This window comes from Acipenser ruthenus, chromosome 10, assembly GCF_902713425.1.
Source record: "Acipenser ruthenus chromosome 10, fAciRut3.2 maternal haplotype, whole genome shotgun sequence".
Lineage (NCBI taxonomy): Eukaryota > Metazoa > Chordata > Actinopteri > Acipenseriformes > Acipenseridae > Acipenser > Acipenser ruthenus.
In genome coordinates, this window is record NC_081198.1 from 30,887,768 (window position 1) to 30,910,113 (window position 22,346).

A 22,346-nucleotide genomic window follows, 5' to 3' on the forward strand; every position below is an offset into this window, starting at 1 on the left:
CAAATTCTTATATTTCAGAATATACAAATACCAAGTCAAATGCAAATAGTTCAATAGATTGCATTTAAATTATTATTTTTTAGCAGACATCCTTATCCAGGGCAACTTACAATTGTCACAATTATATCACATTATGTTTACATACAATTACCAATTTATCCAGCTGTTTATACTGAATCTAGGTAAAATACCTTGCTCAAGGGTACAACAGCAGTGTCCCTCACCTGGGATTGAACCCACAACCCTCTGGTCAAGAGTCCAGGTATAATGAGGTATAAACACTGCTGTTTAGGAATAGAGCACTTTTTTTTTTTTTACTATACACACATTCCATTTACATACAAACGTTTCACAAGTCTGTTGTTTTACAGACAAGGCTGAAGTTGGCTTCTTATTCGCCAGCTTTTCATTCGCTCAGCTTCTTAGTTGCTGAGTTTTAGTGCATAAATGTATTTGTCTACGTTGAAGAAGTAGTCTTGAATTTAACTAGTTAAATCACTTTGGGCCGCTGATTTTTCTGCAGGTACCCAGCGAGGGGCACCTCCTCTGCAAGCTACACCTGTATTTAGCCCGGCCCAACGTGGTTTACTGGGGCAGAACAGCGAATACAGTTCGCACATATGCCAATCGCTCAGCTTCTTATTTGCTCTTTATTTATCTACATTGAATAAGTAGCCTTGCATTTAACGGGTTAAATCACGTGGGCTGCCGATTTCTCTGCAGGTACCTGGCGAGGCACACCCCCTCTGTAAGCTACACCTGTATTTAGCCCAGCCCAACGTGGTTTACTGGGGCAGAACAGAGGGCAAACATGCCGCGTATGCCAATTGCACAGCTTCTTCGCTGGAAAAAGCATTGCATTTAAAGGGTTGAATCACTTTGTGCCGCCGATTTCTGTACTTATTCAACGTAGATACATAAAAAGCGAATAAGAAGCTGAGCGATTTGCATTCAGGTACCTGCAGAGAAATCGGCGACCCAAAGTGATTTAAAGCCTTTAAATGCAAGGTTACTTCTTCAACGTAGACACATACATTTATGCACTTAAAAGCTTGCGAATAAGAAGCTGGCAAATAAGCCAACTTCAGCCTCCTGTTTTACAGTGTAAATTTAATGCCATTTCTGTTAATGTCACACTCTGCTTATTCTCATAAAACGGAAATGTCCCAGCCCGAATATAATGCATGCTGTGACTTTGATGTTTTGTTTTTAAAATGTATTAATGTTCAGTGCATTGCTGAGTTTGTTGCGCTCACGTAGTGTCTGGAATGATCCAAATGCAATTAAAACATACGATTTCACGTATTTGACTGCCTACCGTGAAAAATGTAAATATTATTGATTTCTGGCTGATGTATGAAATCAGATTCCGAAACATGGCAAAAATTGCACGCTGTTTTTTGTCAATTCCACCAAACTCTGCGGATGCAACACAAGCAGTTTCTGCATATGGACAGGTTTTTACACAACAAAGACAAACCACAAGTACTGAAACTGCAACAAGATGCACGATTATTAGAATTGTTATTTATTTTAGTACAGCAGCAGTGTCCCCCAAGTCCAGAGCCCTAACCAATACTTCACACTGCTGCACATGCTGGCTTTCAACAAATAACTCGTTTTCTGCTCAAGGGCCAGATAATGTGTGTGTGTATGTGTGCGCGCGTGTGCGTGTTTGTGAGTTTGAGTGTGTGAGTGAGTGTGTGTGAGTGTGGGAGTGTGTGTACGCACGCGCGTGTGTGTGTGTGTGAGAGAGCATGCTTGCGTGCGCATCATATATAATTTAGTGTGTGTAAAGAAAAACGGTTTTGTCACTTGCACTAAACCCTGTTTTTAACATTTTGTTTTTCAATGTCAGCATAACGCTATACAACACAGTCAATTTAATTACTGTATGAACATAGCATACGAGTTTTAAATGTTTACAAAACTCGACAATGTTGCCGAATTTGTCATTCGAACTTGTTTAGTTTTAATCAGTTTTGTCTGCTTGTTACTTTTTTCAGCCAACACATTTAAATGACCTTTGTTTGTTACATTTTAAAAGATTGTTTTAAACGTTACAATGTAAATGTTGACTCAGTAGCTACCATTAAATGTTTCAACCTCGGTGACTTTCTTTGATGCGCTATTAATTTTAGGCAACTTGCAATATATACTTTTTATATAGGTATATAAATGTGAATGGCTGTGGATAAACGCATCAGCCAAATCAATTAATATGACATGTAGTTTTCTAGCTTGCTATTTATTAATTTATTTATACATTTATAATATAAACATGTATTCATTTCTACATTTATTTATTTAATAATATTTATTTATAAATGTATTTATTCCTCTATGCATTTGTTTAAATAATATATTTATTTCTACCAAATAAATTATTCCTTTTTTTATTTTTAATTAAGCGAGGAACTACAATTTACCAGAGATCAGAGATTTAGACAAGGAAGGTACATGCTATTCTTGTGTGCAATTCCATTCTATGGTATCTACCCTAACAAGCAGGAAACTAGAAATTTTGAGGAATTCGAAGCTGGTCAGGCTTGGATGTAAGCTTAAAAAAAAGAACGCATTGCAACAACTGCGTAATGGCGTAGCGGGCTGAGGTCGTGTGCTATTCAAGAACGTCATGTTGCAAGTTCAAACCACGTTTTTTTTTGGGGGGGGGGGGGGGGGGGGGGGGTTGTTGTTTTTTTCCTGCGATATGTGCTGTTTTAAAACATAAATAATTTGTTTAATATAAATGGTGTGGATATCAAACTACTTGCATACCCTGGTTTGTTTTGACGTTGACCAACATGTGGAATCACATGATTGGTAGATGTCCAGTTATTTAGTTTTTCTGTTTGAATAGTCGCTACACACCCTTAAAAAGTTGAAGAAGAATTATTATTATTTTACCTTAGTTTGACGACTTATATCTCATTGTGTATAAGAGGTATGTACGGTTTTTTTTTCACATTCGAGGTAAGAAAGTTTCAGACTTTTGATACTGGTACAGATGGTAATTCTAAGTGATTTAGTTTTGTCGCTGCAACATGGTAAAAACAGCTAAACTCTTTGAGCTGTATAGAGACACTTGGTAGTTTTTCTAACTTGTAGGAGGAACTATCCGTTCCTCTCAATATAGAGTAGGTGGGGCAGAGTTGGGAGTAACAGAACCCAGAACCACTAAGAATGACGGCAAAAAATGCAATTTATAATGACTTTTGACGTTACTTACTCTTTAATCATGTTACAATCAAATATAATTTAAATATTAAGATAAAGAAAACCCTCTGCTACAGTGACAAAAAAATTGTGTCAGGAAAATTAGCTTCTTTAGTGCAGTGTTTCAGGAACAACACTGTCAAATACTGATCGCTTGCCAGTCATTATATTACAAAAAAAGGACAACACAGGGTGAGTAGTGGTGTGCCTGATACACTTAGTGTAGGCATGATTCTGTGAGTTCTTGTTGGGAGGCCAAGTCAGTGCAGGTTACAAGACATTGCAGGCTGGAGGGATCATCATAGCACAATGGTTAACCAATTAAACTGGCAGTGTTTGTGCTCTCCGGGTAGTAATTCTTATAAGAAATACCATGTGTCTATCTTGCAAAAGTTATGAGTCACAATCGGCAAATATGTGTTGCAAATAGTAAATGATTTTGTAAAGAGATAGCATACTACGACATGAATGGACTTGTGTGATAGTGGTTCCTGGAGTCGAAGTCTAAGTATAGTAAAAGGTAGTTTTAAAGTGTTACAGGACACTGTGACAGAGAGAGAAGGAATCTGAGCTGCAAATCTCCCTCCCAAACAGAAACGGCGCTGTGTAAGGTTGGTGGTATGCTTTGCCATAGATGGGGCAACTCGATGGTAGGTAGGTGGCAACCGGAAGTGTGCCATTTTGGAGAAAGCACGTAGCTGCAAGTTTGCTAAAAAAAACCTCCACTGGGGTGAGCTGCAGGGCAAGCAGCGATTGGGTAGACCATGGCGCCGGGTTGATCACAAGGAGGAGTTTGGCAGTACAAAGGGGATGCAGCTACGTGAGTACAGCCCCTTACGCTGAAGTTACTTACGCAGCGGAGTGCTGTGTTTGTTTATTTTGTTTGTGTGTTTCAGAGGAGTAGGACCAGAGAGCTGTAGCCACGGAGCCAGCACAAACCCCAGAGCACCACTACCCCTGCACAGCACAGCACAGCACAACACAGCACCACCTCCTGTATTGGAGCACTCTACCGTGAACCATTGAATTTACAGCATGTCCTTGTTATTTGTTAGGTATTTGTATTTGGGACTGTAACCTGTCGTGTAACCCCCATACCATTGCTGGTATAGGAGGTGAAGATTATTATTATTATTATTATTATTATTATTATTATTATTATTATTATTATTATTATTATTATTATTATTAAAAACAGGGACGTTTTACAATCAAGTACTGTCTGGACATTCCCTTCCATGCCATACCACTCACACCCTGCAGTTTACAGAAACGCATGACATTACCTTTGCTGTGTCCCAGTTCCTGCGCAGGAGTTTACTGGACTCTGAAGTAGAAGTCTGCAAAGTAAGTGATTTTTCTCTAATGCAAATTGTGTGAAAAACGCCACATTTTAACATGAGATTCAGAGCTTTGTAATTGTGACTTAGTGATGATGATTTTATACAATATCATCCCAGGGTGTCCGCTTCAACAACATTACTGGGGAGTTGGTTCCAGCCAAACGCGGCATACACATTGCATCTGTTTGATTTGTTTTAAAAAAGAAACATGCATGTTTTTATTGTATATTTATTTTTATTTCAATGTGTATAATCAAGTGGAATTAAGGGCTGAGTTACCTAAACTAAAACTAAAGGGTAAAAACAAATTGACGTGTATTAACAGCGGAGCTACATAGCTAGTAAGTTATAGAATTGTTTCATTAACAACTGTAAAATTTAAACGATTAGTTTTAAGGTAAATTAATTGCTGTTGTGTTTAGATATATTTCATCAACATTTCACACCTTTTTAAAAAAAAAATCTTGGTTAGCATTATTTTGTTTAGCATGCCTTTAAGGATCATGCACTAAGGTTAGTATACTGATATTGTAAAGTAATCTTAGACAAAATGAAGATTTATTGTGTGTAAATAACAGGCTAAATTGCTAGAGATCCTGAGGATAAATGTAGTGCTGGATTGTTTATGAAACTCCCATTAAAAATATCCCTTGTGGTAAAGCTTATACTTCTTAACAACTTGATGGCTTGCCAAATTTGTTTCGCCTCAGTACATCCGTATTTAAGAATTCGTTTTCAACAGAACACAGATTTTAACCCTTTCCTCAAACTAATGATTTTTACTCATACTCTGAATTGTTATTCAATGTATTTATTCTTTAACTTCTGCATTGAGTATTTAAAAACCAATTGGAAGATTATTTTCCTCTCATCCAGTTTACTGTCAATGACCTGGATGAGAGGAAAATAATCTTCCAATAAAGGCTATATGATTTCTTACTGGATGTTGAAATGTCAGGCTTGACAACACAGACAGGTTATTTATTTAGTAGGAAGGGAAGATGACATTTCATGGTTTTCTTTTCTTTCATTGAAAATCTCTGCTAGAAAAGATTTCAGGGACTTTTACTACCAGGAAGTAGACTCAGGTCAGCTTTTGGAGAGTCTTGAGGTGGAGCCCTTCTTCACACGACTCCACCGCATGTGAAAAGGCCTCCCCATGGGCACCCCTTGAAGCCATGCCCAAACTCCAGACATGATCCGCACAGAGGAGGCCCTTGTGCCTCCAACCGGCGCTGCTCCACATCCACGCTTTATTTCTGCTTCATTTTTCTTTTCTTATTTTTTTTCTTTTAAACCTGCAGTTCCTCTTTGAGTCTCTAGGGCGCTACCCCCGCTCTGACACTACCGGGAGGCTCTGAGGTACCGGAACGCATGAGAAAAAAGTGACAAACACAATGTAGCCAGACAATGTAACTATAACCTGTGTTAAGGTGTCATCTTTAGCCTTGGCTACAATGCTTGCTGCCGCTAAATGGGCCTTGGTTCGGGCATGTTCAAAAACCTTTTTTCTAAGGGCTCTTTGTTGTTTTTTGTAGGTCGGAGGCAGAGAACGTTACTGTACATTCCACCCACTTTCGCTAGTTTCATCCCTCCCTATGATTAATACTTCTAAGTCATCTTGAGTAAAGTCAGCCAAATTACTAAATAATAATAATAATAATAATAATAATAATAATAATAATAATAATAATAATAATAATAATAATAATAATTGAGATATACACCTCATTTCCAAAATAAATAAATACAAACATCTACTGGTATTGTAACGTTATTGTACCCAAGGCTTAATTATATAACTTGTGATTACATATTTGACCTTGAGGAATGAATGTATTTTATACATGACAATATACAACTACGGTTAATTATTTTATAATTTAATAATGACGGCGATTCACCTTAGTCCACAAGGTGACACGTAGTATCAGCTACGATACAACAACCTTTTAGGAGGATATTGCACATTCTAATGGATGACGTTCTTAAACGTCTATTATATTTTACACGCACATTAAATATACATTTTCTAAATGTTATTTTACTGTGTTAAACTCTAAAAAATACTAAATATATACACGTTTAAACTTTGTTTTTATAAAATATACATGTTGCGGTTATGGGTGTGCTTCAACGTGTGATTGATTACATGACTAATCCCAAAGATTTACTGGATAGAAGAGGAATTGGGCAAACAGCGTTTTGCTATGTGCTGAATAAATACCACGGATTAGTTCCACAAATACCACTCGTTCGAGCCTCTCTTTTTTTGTTGTTGTAAAAAACAATCGGTGACTCCAAATGTATAGAAAAAAAAACACATAAGAAATGCAATTGACTATTTTTTTAAAAGATTAAATTAAATTAGATTAGATTAGATTGATACTGATGGCTAAACAAAGCTAATGGTTCAAACTGTTATGTTATCTCCAGTATTCTAAATATATATTATTATTTTTTTTGTCAAACTATATTTAATTTAATGTTTATGAACCAAGTCAACCAAATATAGATTCTCTCTAGCTTTTGTGATGTGCAGTTTGTGAACGACTCGTTCTTTCCGGTTCAAATAAACCTACGTAAACAATCTTAACAATCTTCATCACCATCAAGAGCAGTTTCCCCCTCATTTGTTATTTGGCTTTCCTTTCCCACGACACGTTTCAAATTCAGTAGCGACGACTAGCCTAGGCTACGTGACGTGATCGCGTAGGGATCTCTCACTAGCTGACCACCACTGTTTCAAGATCAGACTCGCCGGCCCGCCCCATAACCTCTATGTACAAATAAGAGAGCAGGTCTGGAATCGGTGTGGCAGGATAGGATGCGCTTTTACGGGTGGCGGGAGAAATAACGAGGCAGAGTGAACTTTAACTCTGATCGCTTTTATTAGAATGTTTACAGTGCAGACAGTGGAAAAAATAATAAATCATGCCGCGAGAGGTACCGGATCCGAGCAAATTAGGTGCCGGAACAAAAAAAGTAAAATCTTAGAGGTGCCGGATCCTGTTCCGGCAGGATCCGGCTCAAATTAAGCACTGAAGAAGACCCAGAGACAGAAGCTACATGTTTAAGTGCTAATGCGCACCTTTATTAACAAACGGTGAAACAAAACACAAATAAATAGGCACAAGGGCCAAAACAGAAGGTTCTCGCAAAACAATATAATACAGTCCCGCACAGCACTCTTCTAACCCACCACCAACTAGCATACATTCCCAAATAACACTGTCACCAACTGTGTCTGGAACCTCATTAATCATCACTTATTCAATTTAGGGCTCCAGCCACATTCTCTCACATGTTTCTGCAGGTGGAATTTAACCCACTCCTTGCCAACCCAATATTCCCCACACACCTGTGCACCGGCAGGGCTTTCACCCCCACAGAAAGTGAATGAAATCATTCCGTTACTCTACCTGTATTACAGTTTCTTTCACTTGGTCGACAGGTGCAGTTTCACCTCAGCACTGTCAAAGCATGTTACTGGCTGCAAAGCAAACACTCATTAATCCTATTTGCAGATTTCATGTTTATATTATGTAACTATCACATGCATGTTTGCAGTTGTATTTGAAGGCTTGTTGTCAGTCTCTGCTTATGAGAGGCCCAAGACTGATTGGCAAGCAGGGCAGTTAAGGTCAGGATTTAAGTTTAGTTTCTCGGGACTATGCTCTCTCTCTCTCTCTCTCTCTCTCTCTCTCTCTCTCTCTCCCTCTCTCCCTCTCTCTCTCTCTCTCTCTCTCTCTCTCTCTCAGAGAGGGACAGAGATACAATTGAAGAGCTTTTTGACACACCTACCTAAGTAGTCATTCACTCACTCTCATCTCATTCATAAAACTACACAGGACGACAGGACTATATAAAATATTTAATGAGATATATAAGACTAATTTATTTATGTTCTCATCTGCATCCATCTCTGACTGGGCAGTTCAATACAACTCATTATTATTATTGGTTATTACGTTATTAATAATACTGTCCTTTTTATACGCAAGTGTCAGTGGGGTTTCTCATGTTAATTCCTTGTTCCGAAGGTCTGCCTGTCACTCAGAACAGGAATGAAAGAACAGAGGAAGTGATTCGAACTCTGCAATTTGCTTTGCCCATAATATATACAGTACCGGTGTAACATCAATTTTTGCTACCTCGTCAAATTTTCCTACCGGTAGCAAAATATGACATGTATAACTGCCAGATTTTGCTACCTCGTTAAATTTTACTACCTGCACCTGAATGTTGTCTCAAAGTATAAACATTCAAAAGAAGAAAAATTGGATGTCTGTTTACCTTGTGTCAAAATGTCCTACCTTAGCTATGAAATAGGGTAGGAAAGCAAAAGTTAATGACCTCTCCGGAAATGCAAGGCAATAAAAGCTTTAGGCATGTGCAGTGCACAAGGTAAGAAAAATTGACGTTACAGCGGCACAAATTATGTCAACAACAAATGATTTACATCAAGACTAGGAGTGGGGCTTTTACACTTGACATTCCCTACAGACATCTTTATTGCTTGCAACAAAAAAAGCAATTTCCTTTACTGGAAATACAAATTACTGCAAACATTCAATTACGTAAATATGGAAAAGCATTGACTATTTTGTAAGATATAATTTGAACACTGGGGTGCAGTGAAGAGGTAGTGTACATTGAGGTTTGCCAATTAATTGTATATTTACAAAAACAATATATTTGTTTTCTTATCTAATCAGAAACAGATAAACTGCAAATTAAAAAAAAAATCTTTGAAACGAACAAAGGACATGTTGATTTTTCATGAAGCATATTCAGCATTTTATTTTGTCATTTTGTTTCCTTCATCGTCATGTTCTCATACTACAGCATGCAGGCTACCATACATCACCTGACCTAGATAGTTATCACCTTTTCCCTTTTACCTGAGCACAACACCACGCAGTTTTTATCCCTCATTGGACAAGGGAGCTATCTGGAGTGCGCGCCTTCACTGACGTGCGCGCTCCTGTTTCCAGGAGGATCCTTGGCGAGTTCTGCAAAGCGTTGTGCGTACTCGCAAAAATCTTTTCCGGGCGCGAGTCCACTTGAGACCGGAAATGCGCGTCCCCAGCGCTGTTTGGCAAGGGGAGTTGCAGCCTGTGTCGTGTCGGGGGCGCGCTTTCTCGTTTGCTCAAGTAGAAGAGTCTATAAAGGATGTACGAGGAAGGTGCGGAGAGGATATTTATATTTTTCTGATACAATATTTTGACACCAGCTTTCCTTTAGGAATAAAGGAGAATTATATGCACGGCGTTGTAGTCAAAAATAAAAAAAGACTTGTAATAGGCGTTGCATAACAAAGTATAGTGTTTGGGGCTTTAAAATGACGGAACAGAAAAAAGCTATTGCAAGACCCGACTTTTAATTTAAAAACAATAATAACATTGCTTGCACGAAAAAAGCTAAATTTGTGCACTTGAGAGATTTTTCAAAGCATCGCATTTACTCAGTATGGTGCATCATTATTGGTAAGCTCTGGGTGGACACAGACTGTTGCAACGTAACGGTGCTGCGTGAATGCAATACAACGTACAAATACATAAGTCCTTTCATATTGACATTTTATATTGTTGAAGACGCAGTCGACAATTTCATCAAATAAGGAGGCAGTTTGCTGGCCTTGCTATCCCCGTCCTGAATTGGGAATATCGGAAAGTTAGTCTTTTCGCTTAAAGGTTTTTTATATAGGTCTAGAGAAATACCGTATTGTGGAATATTTGGGATATTATAAAAGGGCTGCTTAAAACTGAAAAATGTATGCCGGACGCAAAAGGAGAAAACCAGTTCAAAGAACGTAAGTTATAGTCTAATTCATTTTTTAAACGTATTTTGCCCCCACTCCCCTCTCCACTCTCCCCTCTCCCCTCTCCCGTCTCCCCTCTCGCACCTGTAACTGTCTGCACCCCTTGTCCTCTGACAGGTTCTCGAGCTGTCCCGCAACTGAATGTTCTGTAATTTAGTAGTTAGATGTTGCAGGCTAGATACAAAATAAAAATACAACTATAATCTGCTTTAGATAGGTTACATTCATTCATTAAATTAAGCAGGTTGCAACATAAATATATAAATATGTATGTACCCGATGGACGCAATTTATGCTATGATGCTACAACAACATTATTTTGGGCTTTTAAAATTTAAATCTAAATTTCTATCGTTTAGACTGCACTGTGTCTAAATGAAAACTCAACGAGTATTTTGTGTGGATAACTTCGTTGAAAAAGGACAGGTCAGGCAACTATCTTTCTCGTGAAAAGCAAGTTCCTATATATAATCTGAAAATCTATTTGCGTACCAGTTACAATGAAGACATATACAAAAAAATATTCGTCATTTATTCATCATTCCCTGGTGAAAATGTAACGGTTCATTGTGAAACTCCCTTTTCAGTCAATACATTACCTGCCAAGTACTAGTAGCGGATGTGATGTACTGGATCAAGAATGTAATTACTTTAAAATCACAACGTAATATATCTCATATTATGTTATCATCCTTTTTTCGTCATTTATTCCTGGGATTATTTGGTAATTTCATCTAATTTCACTCGAATTTCATAGAAATCACCCAGCAGTACCTTATTGTGACCTTTGCATGGGACCTTAGGTTATTGCACCAAACACTGCTTTTGCCAGTTATTATTAATAAGTAATTAATTCATTTTTGTTGTTTAGGATGTTCCACTAGTTGAGTTATTATTATTATTATTATTATTATTATTATTATTATTATTATTATTATTATTATTATTTAAAATAAATACACATTATAATAATTCTGAGACATGTTTAATCTCAAAATGTTTAAATAAGCAATACTGCTAACATGTGCAGTATTTTGAGACAAATTATAACGTTGATTTATCAAACGTAATTTGTTACACACACACATATATATATATATATATATATATATATATATATATATATATATATATATATATATATATATATATATATATATAACTCGCCAGTCATTGTAATGTGACCCCTGAAACAAGTCAAAGTAATAAGAATAATAATGTACCTAAATTGTATTCGTGATATTGCTGGTAACTACTGTATTATATTATTTTTGTCCAGCTAAAAAAAAGAAGAAAAAAAAGAAATAAATAATTTGATTTTAGAATACCCCTGTTTAAACATTTCAAATACAGCCTAAACATTCTAATAATAGCATTTTACATCCCTCATGGAAACACAATACAGTATAAAACAAAGTAGAATATATGTGTTCATATATTACAGTATATTGAGGGTTATGAAATATGTTGTACAATATGTATTATGTCAATATTGAAAAAAAGCAGTATATCAAAAGTATTCATTATCTGTATATGTCATACTGTATATATTTTTAGTATATATTTATTAATTATTAGTATCCTGTGATTCATTCAATAACTTATTTTAATTCTAATATCTACATATAAAGCTAATTAATATATTATTATTATTATTATTATTATTATTATTATTATTATTATTATTATTATTTATTAATTATGATCATCTTATAATTATTATTGGATCGTAATTATTGGAATAAACACATAAATAACACTAGAAGTGGAACAGTGGGAATTCCCATTTTGTAGTTTAGCTCAAGAAGATATTTTAGCCATTTTATTTTTTAACAGGAAAATGCAAAACTTTTTTCCTTCTAGAAAATGGTCTTAACCTTGCAGGTCCAATATTATTCAGTGAATCTGCAGGCTCCAGTGAGTGTTTTGATTGGCCAGAAAAACTGCCAACATCCGCCTGGCTAAGAGCAGATGTATGGGGACAGGTGTGTAGAAAATGAATGGCCAGAGACACCGCCAAAATTGAAGTTTTGCAGTGGGGTTTCATTGCTGTTACGGCATTATCCTGTGGATGTGTTTGTTTGAGAGCTCTGAAGTGACAGTGCAATGTGTAGTCCAGAGGATAGAGGCATTGCATGACAGGTTCTAGCACCCTGAACACAGTGCTGTCCCAGATTTTATGAAGCTTGTTACCTGGGGTGCTTTTTATTGGAAAACTCCACATTCACAATGCAGCAGTAATGGAGCAGTGGTTGAGGAGTAATAGAGGGTCACAGTTTGAGGTTATTTAATGTAATTCATATTGCTTGATCTCTTATCATTTTATTGGAACAGTTTGAGCAATTGGTTTTTATATTTATTTGCCAGTAATATTTACTTTCAGATTACAATTTGCATCCTTGCCTAATTAAATTAAACTGTACCACCACATCTGCATGAGATATTTGAAGAATGTTTTTTCAAAGAAATGTGTTTACCAATTACTGCAAAAGGCAATCTAAAACAATATTAAAGACGATCTCCCCTTTTAAATTATTTGTTTTTAAATAAAAAAGGCACACTTGTTTTTTCTGTCATTTCTAAAGATGATCTTGTGTATGATCCACAGGGTTTACCTTTTAAATGTTAGTTGGTGATGTGTGTGTGTGTTTTTTAAGCATCTTCACGCATATTTCCTGCAGCAGCCATAACAACTTATCCCAGTACAGTATTGGACTTGAGTCCATTCAGAAAAAAAATGTGTCAACCAATTAGCATCTAGTCAAATTAATTTTCTTATGAAATGCAAATGTTAAAATAATGCTCAGCAAGAAGTATATCGATGTTAATGACAACGGCAACAAGAAAACAAAAGGTACATTTTAACAATATAAGGATGCAATTGCAGCCTACTGAATAAGGGGGTACAGCTTTAAACGTAATATTATTCATAAGAACAGACTTTAACAGGAACATGTGAGTGAAAGTGTCGTAAAAAGGGTCCATCATTCATTTACAGTTAATTTATCTGAGAAAAAAGCTTTATTTTCTATGAACTACTTATAGTTTGTAGTTCTGTTTACCAAGGCAAATACTTTCAAATAAATAACCTAGAAATACACACAAGCTGAGGACAGTTTGATCTCTATAGGGTGTTCACAGAATTCACTAAAGCAATGGATTTTCTACTAGTTGAACAGCAGAAGGAAGGCAATTTTTGCTAATGGTAGCAGGTGATTGAATGAACCAGCAGTGCTCACTGTGTATTAAATTGTGTGGTTCTAGGGTAAAACACTCCCCTGCTGAAGGGGTGAAGTCAAACCCGTCCAAGAGGCACAGAGACAGGCTCAACTCTGAACTGGACCGGCTGGCCAGCCTCTTGCCCTTCCCAGAGGAAGTGACCTCCAGCCTGGATAAACTCTCCATCCTCCGGCTCAGTGTCAGCTACCTCCGGGCCAAGAACTTCTTCAACAGTAAGTGTCTCCCATCACACTCCCAGGGACTGCAGGGAATAGGTGCTTCCAACAAAGGCAGACTTACGCTTATAGTGGAAGTGGTTCATTCATAATTGTAAAATGGCAAAAATAGTACTACTGTTCATTTCTGATATTCAGCACAACCCATGCTCTGTTGTGTCTTAATGCTTAACTACAAAACACTCAGTAGGAACACAATATGGTGGATAATAAAATTAATTTGAACCAATTGTGTCTTTGTTTAATATTTGCTGTTCAATAGATGTGAACTGAGCTTTCATTACTGCTCGAAAAAGATGGCACCTGTGCGGATTGATTTTAAGTTTAATTCACAGCTGACATTCCAGCGGGCATCTACTGTCAGATAGAAGCCTGTTAGAGCTGAAAGCTGATTGGCTGAGGATGCTGAATCATTTTTTTAATTCCTCTCAACTGCCAATAATAGCTTTGACCCAGAAAATACTGGTGGGGTGAAATAACATAGGAACTGCATATTTAAGAGATATCCTGAAAATAAGGCATAACAACTGAAAACTTTCTTTGAACTATAGTAGTTCCATATATCATGTTTAAAAAATTAAGAAAAAAAAAACATGTACTGTAACATGTGTTTCTTTCAAAACTGCACATTAAGACCCATGTAGCTGGCGGCAGTGCACACGGGAGATTTATGGAGTTATTTTGTTAGCTACTTTAAAGGTCATAAAAATTCATCAAGATTACATAGACTAACTGAGAACCGAGATGCAGACAACAATTCAAGAAACAGTGTCTAGAGGGGGAAAATGAAATGCAGGGGGAGAAAAAGCTCTTGCAGAGACATTGCTGATGAACTGTGGAAAAACTCGCAAGGGTTTTCAGGGGGTCTACATGTTCAACTACCATTTTTTGTTTGTGCAGCTAATATGAATGAATGGTACTAGAGGGCACAGGGCTTTCTCCAATGCAGATCTTTATTAAGACCTTGCATTGGTTAAATATTAGGAGCTGTTGGTGTATACCTGCTATGTACAAAAAGATAAGTCTACTGTAAGTCTACGACTTTTAGTTTTAGGATCCTGAAAATGTGTGTCTTTTTTACTTGTTCTGTGCATATCTCTAACCTTCTTTTATACAAAAGAAATTTGTTTCAGTGCTTTAAAATAGTTGCAGAGCTCTGAATATAGCTAGTTAGAGCTGATTAATAAAGAGTCAGAATTGGGAAGGGGGGTTAATTTGTGGTTAATTTGTGCTTTAGCGCGAGGTAAAAAAAAACATATCAAAATTAGTTTACAGCTAGAGTTTGTTTGCCTGGTTTATAGTTATGGTTTGGCAAGTGCTACTTTTAGGAAGTTGCAGTACATGAATAAATACAAGCTCTTATGAGTTGATTAGTCAGTTAATAGTGAGGAAAAGAGAGCCAGTAAAGTTTTATATCATGCTGGTATCTGGTGTGGGTGGGATGTCTAAATGTGTGTTTCTAGCAGCTTTCCTAACAGTGATTCTAACAGTTCTGCCCTACCCTCCTCTTATTAAATAGCAGGACTAATTCACCAAACAAAGGACGATGAAAGCAGGCGACCTGGGGAGCACCAAATAAATCAAGAACATACTCATTTATTTTCTTGTCTGTTGATCTGCATTGCAGTAACCAGTAAAGCTTTTGTGTTAGAGTTAGGGTTAGGGTTATTAAACAATTTTTCCATTTGGAAAAACTTTTCCAAGTTCCAACACGAAAGAATATAAAAACATGTCTCTCCTCTCGTGATTTTGTTCTTGAGATACATATTAAATAATTTATATTATATTTTTTATATCAACTGTTCTGAGAGGTTAAAACAGATTCTAGCATCCTCAGACCTTAAAAAACAATGTAAGGATATGGATTCTGTCCATCAGTGTTTTGATACAATTCGAAGTGCTCAGGATTGTCTTGTTGCAAGTTGTTTCAAGTCCAATGTGGTGCAATGCGGGCATTGGATTCTTGTGAAGCATTAATAATTAAAAGAAAAAAAAAACAAGCTTAAAGAATTTATAAAATGGAGGAAGAGGGATGTTTGTTTAAGACTGTGGATTTTAAAATGGCTGGTTCAGTCAGCCAGAATAAATCTATATATGATATATGATATTTTTATTTTTGTAAAGATGGAGCTAAGATTATTCATTTATTTGAAAAATATTTTATACAGTCTGGGAGTTTTATGCAGAAGTAAAATGTAATTAAAAACAGAGCTTACCTTCATTTTTATTTAACATTCCTATTAATACCGGTAATTGCTTTAGCATGTTTATTTCAACCATCTCTCCTCAGAAAATGAAAATAAAATATCCCCATCAAGCATGGCTGTGCAATGTTTGTTACTCTGTCACAATGTTTCCCTGACCCCAAGCAGAGCCATGGTGATCACCTGCAAATTGGCCCCTCATGAGCAGGTGGGTGTGCACAAATCTCAGGTGCCACAGAGAATATTGATAGGCCAAACATCAGGTAAAGGCCTTCTGCAGCACCCATGTCTAAAATAGCCATTATTCAAATAGTAAATCTATATAATATATAAATGTGTTTTACTTTTATTGATGGCCCAGTTTGTTTGTTGTGGCTAGTACACAACCTGATGTCTGTAAATCGGTGGACACCAAGCGCTCTGTGGAAAGACATCAGAACCAGTGTCAATACATTTGCAAAGTTAAATATTTGACATGTTTTTTATTAATTCTAAAGGTTGCCGGTATATACTGGTGCAATAAATAGAAGTGCTGATCGCTAAGACTTTCTCTTTTCAATGACTAGTACACACTCACTCTGTAAACCTTTTTTCAAAAAAGCTATATATACAGTATAATGTTTGTTTTTAATAATACAGCTATTTGCAACACCTAGAATTTTAGGATTGAGACATGATTAAAAATATATATATATGAACATAATTTAGATCATTTATTTAACATTGTGTAATCAAAGAAACTACACAATTATATTGCAAAAGTCTACCAGAAACCATAATAGTAGTATAGTATTTAATGTTAGATTGAAAAATTTCACATTTTTCCATTTTCATCAGTTTTTTGTGAAGTATATGGAAAACTACAAAACAGTATGTAATTCAATATGTTGCCGTAACATTATTTAGCAGGTTTTGTTTGACTTTATGAAGCAAAATGTGTTAATTCTGTAGGGTGGTGCAAAACTTTTGGCAATTGTTGTACATTATAAAATGTGAGTTGTGGCTCTGCAACAATGTATACTGGTATGATAGAACTTATATGAAATTGTGTTTAAACATGTTAAACTTGTCTTATATGACTGGTCTGTCCATGTATGGGCCTGCAAATTCATAAATAAAATGTATGGCACCTATATACAGTTAGCACTCACATATCTGACCCTATAAAATTTTGACTTCAGTGATGGTTAAACGCGTGTGACGCATACACAAAAAAGACACAATATCAAAAATACCTATCTGATAGGACTGTGTTTTAAAATAAGTAGGCTTCCTTTTAGATGTACTGTATTGGTTTTGTTGGTACAGTACTATATTTTCAACAGAAGAAGTATTTTAATTTTGAACGATATGATTCTGAAAATATCACTTGCCAAAAGAGACACGTGGATTGTAATACAGTACATCCTTTTAAATCCGGTACGTATTGTAGCAGTATATAAAATTCCCCATTAACAACCCAACAGCAAAATTAAATCAGTGTTACCCATGCACAGAACTGTGTACAACGTAAAAGGCAATGCAATTTAGCAAAATATTAAAAAAAAGGTTTCCAGATTTAAGAGTATCCAAAGTCAGTATTCAAAATTGCAGAATATAGTGCTTGATAAGGCCCTAATGTCACAGTTCACAGTTCACAAAATGTAAAGCGCCAACAGGGTTTTATGTAATGTATAAAATATACAAACATGAACACGTTTGTCCGAACATTAATACAAAAAAAAAATACAAATAAAGTAATTAATTAATAAATCAATTAATTAATTAAATACGTATTATTATTATTATTATTATTATTATTATTATTATTATTATTATTATTATTATTATTATTATTATTATTAGTAGTAGTATTAGTCGTAGTAGTCGTAGTAGTATTATTGCTACGACTGCGTTACCGACTCATGCCCTTTCTGCAGTCGGTCCGAGTCGGTAAGTCACATTTATTTTTCGTGCGCCAGGCTGCAGCCGTTCTTCCTACTGCTGAAGAACCTCCTGCTGCAGTTCTGGCTGCATTTCTCCCCCACCCTCCTCATTTTCGGGCACCCTGTTCATGGCTCCAGCAAGAAGAGAGACCTCCTCGTGAATCTGCTCCTGGCTCTTGCTAAACTGGCAATTTACAAGACTAGGAAGCGCAAGATGATCGGGGAGGGTCTCTTTTACTGTGGGGCCATGTTCAGGGCCCTTGTCCGGTCACGGATTCAGTTAGAGCACGCCCACGCGGAGTCCGCTGGCGATATGACCACATTTGTCGACCAGTGGGCTCTAGGGGGCGTGCTCTGTACAACCTCCCCTTTTGTTTTGAATATTTAATTTACAGACATTTTGACTGGTTTTCTTTTTATTAGTTAAGGCTCAGTTCTTGTTAGCACCCCTATTTGTTTAGGGGTGCTAATTTGAATTTTTTCTCCGGCTGCCTTTGGACAGCCAGTGCACCGGCTGCCATTGGGCAGTTGGTGTAGTCTGCCCACTGGGTCTTAAATAGGACTACTACGACTGCGTTACCGACTCGGATGCCGCATGCCCTTTCTGCAGTCGGTCCGAGTCGGTAAGTCACATTTATTTCTCGTGCGCCAGGCTGCAGCCATTCTTCCTGCTGCTGAAGAACCTCCTGCTGCATTTCTGGCTGCATTTCTCCCCCACCCTCCTCATTTTCGGGCACCCTGTCCATGGCTCCAGCAAGATGAGAGACCTCCTCGTGAATCTGCTCCTGGCTCTTGCTAAACTAGCAATTTACAAGAACAGGAAGTGCAAGATGATCAGGGAGGGCCTCTTTGACTGTGGGGCCATGTTCAGGGCCCTCGTCCGGTCACGGATTCAGTTAGAGCACGCCCACACGGAGTCCGCTGGCGACATGACCTCTTTTGTCGACCAGTGGGCTCTAGGGGACGTGCTCTGTACCACCTCCCCTTTTGTTTTGCAAATTTAATTTACAGTCCTTTTGACCGGTTTTGCAGCTAAATTAGTTAGGGTACGTCTTAGTGTACCCTCAAGGGTGCTAATTAGAATTGTTTTCCAGCTGTCTTTGGACAGCTGGTGTAGTCCCTTCAAACGTGCCTTAAATAGGACTACTACGACTGTGACTACTACGACTACTACTACTACTACTAATAATAATAATAATAATAATAATAGTAATACTCACACCATACGATGAAGAACATCCAAAAGTTCAGGTAATAACCACTTGTTATAGTAGATCATTAAAACAGACCCCAATTTTAAATATATTTAAGTATGACATAGCACTAATAATAATAGCAATAAAAACACTATAAGGTTCTGTGGTAAGGCTTGTCTCAGAGGAAATTACATTCTCCTGTTGTATTTAATCAGTCCAGCTTCCTAATTGCTACAGTAATCAATAGACTGAATTATATAATTTCCACTCAGTTCAGCGGGCTATTAGCTGTATTCAAATCATTTAACTGCAGATTGTGTTTGAGACATGTCCTTTCTGTATCTGCAATGCCTCCAATGCAAACAGACTTCACTATATGCAAACAATATAAATGCTGACTGGCACCCAGAGCTTGTCTCCGTATTGAAACACTTTTCCATAAAGGTTTTAGTTGCCTGGCAGCTCAAATCATGATTACACACAGAGATTCACAGTTTACTATGTATTTAGTAACTCAGTAAGTAGGTAAGTATAAAACAAACACATAAAGAAATACAGAGGTCTAAAAATGTGTTTTGCTTTGTTTCTTTGTTTTGGTAATATAAATACAGCCTTGTAATCTTCACATTCATATGTGCAGAATAAATATATTGCTGTAAAATACACTTCCTATCTTCAAGTTTTATAAACAAACAATGGCCATTTTTTTCCTCTCACAAACACAGTACAATAGAAACACATGCTGACAAATTGAAATCAGTTAGTGAGAGGAACTAGGGGGAAAATGAAATCTACGTTCTGTGCATTGCCTTCGCTGAACTGGGATACATGTTGGTCTTAAAACAAAACTCAGTGGGGTGTCATTTTGACTTGGTATAAAAACACATTACTCAAGTGCTGTAGAAACCTGCATTAAAGATGGCTTTGAAGTGGTCTAATAGAACACACTTGAAAATCACATTAAAAAACTATTACACAACATATACAGTAAATGAAATATAAAAATGGACATTATATCATACCAAAGTACACTTAACACTACCCAAGTGTAAACAACACAAAACTATTGCAGTAAATAGACTGGAGAAAGTAAAGTAACATTATTACAGTCCTTGAATTACAGGACACTAGGCTACTTTTATACCTTTTTTTTATACATTTATACCTTTTTTAGTACAGTATTAGATTTTACAGTACCTCTGTAAAGCAGAACTTTGGTTTCTGGTCCCATGCCGGCTTAGATAGGTTTTACTATACCCTATTGGATGCTACATATTCTATAAGATGTGGAAATGCTCTGAGTGCCTGTGAGTTACATATTTTGCAGTTTGTAGGCTTTGTATGAAAAATAATTCTGTAAAAGTGAATTCAGTTTTTTTTTAATTCTGTGAAGATCATGTGGACTTTGAAAACATTTGAGTCATTGGAAAAGCAGTGAGGACTTACTTCTGTGCATTTCAAGACTCCTGGAAGCCTCTTAAACTGTTGAATAACAATGACCAAGATGGGTGTTTAACCTTGCCAAGCCACTGAAGCATCCACACCAAGATCTTGGACAGAACTAGATTCAGAACTGGATTCAGACAAGTATATGAAATCCTGTTATCATGCAATAACAAGACATGGTGCAGTTTAATTGGTGGGGAATCATATCAGAATTGCAGTGCGCACTGAAGTCCATACATGCAGCAGCGTGCTCTGAAGCCTGGGCGCTGCTGTATGGGTTTTTGTAGGGATATTCTTCAGCATATGCTTGATATTTTCCAAAAACTAGTGGCAACTGTCAATCGAATGATCTGTCAAGCAAGTTGTAGCATTGGAAAATAAAAATAGAGTATACGGCTGCAAGACAAGCTGTAGAAATACGAAATGCTGAAGGAGTGAATGTTCCAGATTGACATAAGAAACTCTGTCACACATCTGAAAACAGGGCAACTGTCTGAGTAAGTTCCGACACCATTTAATTTGCAGTTACTGTTTGTTCTTGTAGTTTTGCTAGTATATCTAAAGGTGTTGCTCCCCGTATGTTTCTTAAACAACATTTTTGAGAAGGTTGAGAAGACCTGCTCTATGTAGTTTAAATGCAGAATAAAATTGACACATCAAATTATAAATAATGCCGCTGGGTCTGTACTGTTTAACGAGATGATTCCTGCAGGGTGTTCCAATTGTTCAGGAGGGGTACATGAGCATTCCTGGATCTTATTCATCCGGTGCAAGAAATCTGAAATGGTACAGTTTTCTCCCAATTATTTTGTCCCACCACTATATGTATAGTAAGTACAAATTATTCACCCCCCTAGTGACCGACTTCAGCATGCTTCTGGACTGTCTTGGGCTCTCTCAATCTGTCAGAGTCCCCACTCACACCCGAGGACACACCCTGGATCTGCTCATCACCAAGGGTCTTGATCCCTCAAATCTCTCCGTCTCAGATATCTCTCTCTCTGACCATTTCTTAATCACTGCTAATATTAATCTCCCTGCTCCTTCCTCCGCAACTGATACTGTTATCTCCTTCCGTCTGCTGAATTCTCTGAAACTCTTGGAATGTGTCTCTTCATCCCCTTTTTCTGGTACTCTCCCATCCTCAGTTGATGATGCGGTGACCCTTTACACCGCCACCGTTACACAGATTATTGACACTGTCGTCCCGTTTGCTACCAGAACCGTCAAGAAAGATCGAAACTGCCCATGGTACACCTTCATATCTCCTCAACCTGCTCACCTGCTATGTCCCTGCCCGCAAGTTGAGGTCCTCTGACTCTGGCCTGCTTGTTATCCCCAAGCAAAAGTGCACCACACTTGGAGAACGCTCGTTTAGCTTCATGTCTCAGACTGTTTGGAATTCTCTTCCAATTTTGATGCATGATGCTCCTACCATTGCTCGCTTTAAATCAACTCTCAAGACCCACTTGTTCTCTCTTGCTTTCAATGCTCTTTAAGCCTGATATCAGCTATTAGCTGCTGTGTTGTTGCTACTATTTTATGTATTATGCTACTATATCATGCATTATACATTTTTCTTTTTTTTTTTTTTAATTTAGTCATCGCCAATTTTTTTACCCCCGTTTTCTCCCCAATTTAGTATGCCCAATTATTATCTGTATCCTCGGCTCACCGCTTGCAACCCCCCCGCCGACTCGGGAAACGGCGACTGGAACACGCGTCCTCCGAAACGTG

At 37.1% G+C, this 22,346-nt stretch overlaps 1 protein-coding gene across 1 annotated transcript in view; it reads left to right on the top strand.

Annotated features, from left to right (window-relative positions):
• The first annotated feature begins 9,683 nt into the window (after positions 1–9,683).
• LOC117413422 (aryl hydrocarbon receptor-like) overlaps positions 9,684–22,346 on the top strand; it is a 93,854-nt gene continuing 81,191 nt past the window's right edge. The window contains exons 1-2 of the mRNA XM_034022602.3: positions 9,684–10,374; positions 13,648–13,835. Of these exons, the coding sequence (XP_033878493.3) occupies positions 10,334–10,374; positions 13,648–13,835 (229 nt within the window). The 5' untranslated portion in view covers positions 9,684–10,333. The remainder of the gene's footprint in view (positions 10,375–13,647; positions 13,836–22,346) is intronic.